This window comes from Myotis brandtii, unplaced genomic scaffold (assembly GCF_000412655.1).
Source record: "Myotis brandtii unplaced genomic scaffold, ASM41265v1 scaffold646, whole genome shotgun sequence".
NCBI lineage: Eukaryota > Metazoa > Chordata > Mammalia > Chiroptera > Vespertilionidae > Myotis > Myotis brandtii.
In genome coordinates this window covers 650,381-652,275 of record NW_005370495.1, presented here as the reverse complement: position 1 = coordinate 652,275, position 1,895 = coordinate 650,381, and the positions used below count along the sequence as shown (strand labels likewise).

Genomic DNA, 1,895 nt, shown 5'->3' with positions numbered 1-1,895 from the left:
GAGACGTGTGGGAACTGGGGCACAGTCCGGGGGCTCAGACCACAGGCAGCGCAGGCAGGTGGCCTCGGTCAGATGCGCTGGGCCTGGAGTCGGCTGTGGGTCTTTCCGCAAACGTCACCCCCAAATCCACACATGATGCATGTGAGGGGCTACCAGCGTCACCCAGGTGGGACAAAGGCAGGTGAAATCGGTCTCAGGGGCTCTTTCTCTTTTCTTTTCTTTTTTTTATTGTTGTTGTTATTCCTCACCTGAGCATATTTTCTCATTGATTTTTTGAGAAAGTGGAAGAGAGAGGGAGAGTCATAGAGAGAGAAACATGGATGTGAGAGAAACAAATTGATTGGTGGCCTCCCGCGCAGGCCCTGACCAGGGCCAGGGATTGAGCCTGCGACCCAGGTACATGCCCTTGACCGGAATCGAACCCGGGACCCTTCCGTCCGCGGGCTGATGCTCTAACCATTGAGCAGGACCTGCCAAGGCTGAGTCTCTTTCTTGTGTTGCTGTTGAATGGGTCCTGAGCTGGGCCCACACAGTGCAGCCGGCCATCCTGGGCCTCCTCCCTCCCCTTCTCCTCTGAGACACGCTGAGGCCCAGGCGGTGCCCTGCTCGCTGGCTGCCTGGCCGGCACGTTGCCCAGGCGGAGCCTGGGGTGGGAGGGAGGCAGGGTTCCTCAGAAAGACTCCGTGTCTTTGTGGAAACGGGCCAGGCCACCCCACCTTGCAGGCTACACCATTTCCAGGCAAGGAAACGTTATGTAAAATAAGCCTGTGTTCTTCTCTTCACATGTGTTTGTCTGAAACCCCCTCCTCTCTCCTCCTCTCTCGGCGGGAACATTATTCCGTGTGACTCCCCCGGGGCTGGAGAGAGCTCAGCGGGCACAGAGCATCCTGGGAGTGACACCAGCCAGGCTGCCACGGCCCCGCCGCCAGGAGCTCACGTGGCTATGCTGGGTCTCTGCTCTGTCCCTGGGTCCCTGTTCTGTCCCAGTGAAAAAATACTGGTTATATTGTCAAAGGAAAGGGAGTGAGAAACCCCAAGCACAGTGAAATGTAAGGATGTGTGTTCCTTCTTAAAAATGTATAATTTTATTGATTCCAGAGAGGAAGGGAGAGAGAGAGAAACAACCATGATGAGAGAGAATCACTGACCGGCTCCCTCCTGCACACCCTGCACTGGGGATCGAGCCTGCAACCCGGGCATGTGCCCTGACCGGGAATCGAACCGTGACCTCCTGGTTCGTAGCTCGATGCTCAACCACTGAGCCACGCTGGCCGGGCAAGCACGTGTGTTCTGACCCTGAGATGTACACAGAGGGACTGAGGAGGGCAGAGAACATGTGGGACTTTTCCTGCCCCCGGGGCAAGGGACGGTCTCAACGTAGAGAGATGGAAGCTGAGACTCCGTGTGAGCCTGTGGGATCAGACAGCCCTGGGCTGGGAAATGTAGACAGACTTCCCCAGGCCCGGCCGGCGTGGCGCAGTGAGTGAGCACGGAGCCGGGAACCAGGAGGTCACGGTTCAATTCCCAGTCAGGGCACAGGCCCGGGTTTCGGGCTCCATCCCCAGTGTGGGATGTGCAGGAGGCAGGCGATCCATTATTCTCTCCTCATTGATGTTTCTCTCCCTCCCCCTCTCTCTTCCTCTCTGAAATCAATAAGAACATATTTTTAAAAACCACACACCACACTATCCCCACGTGTTTTGCATCCGGGAAAGTGGATGCACGTGTGATGCTCAGTGGCCATGTCCACCCTCCTTCCAGGGACCACGGTGCCCGCCCTGCTCAACAGCTCATCCAACCAGCTCTACCTGCACTTCCAGTCGGACATCAGCGTGGCCGCCGCTGGCTTCCACCTGGAGTACAAAAGTAAGGCCCGTCCCGGCACCTGCCCCCAC

At 57.4% G+C, this 1,895-nt stretch overlaps 1 protein-coding gene across 1 annotated transcript in view; it reads left to right on the top strand.

Annotated features, from left to right (window-relative positions):
• CSMD1 (CUB and Sushi multiple domains 1) overlaps positions 1–1,895 on the top strand; it is a gene marked incomplete at its 5' end in the record, with an annotated part of 650,642 nt that overhangs the window by 539,958 nt on the left and 108,789 nt on the right. The window contains one exon of the mRNA XM_014528690.1: positions 1,762–1,866. Coding sequence (XP_014384176.1) covers positions 1,762–1,866 — 105 coding nt within the window. The remainder of the gene's footprint in view (positions 1–1,761; positions 1,867–1,895) is intronic.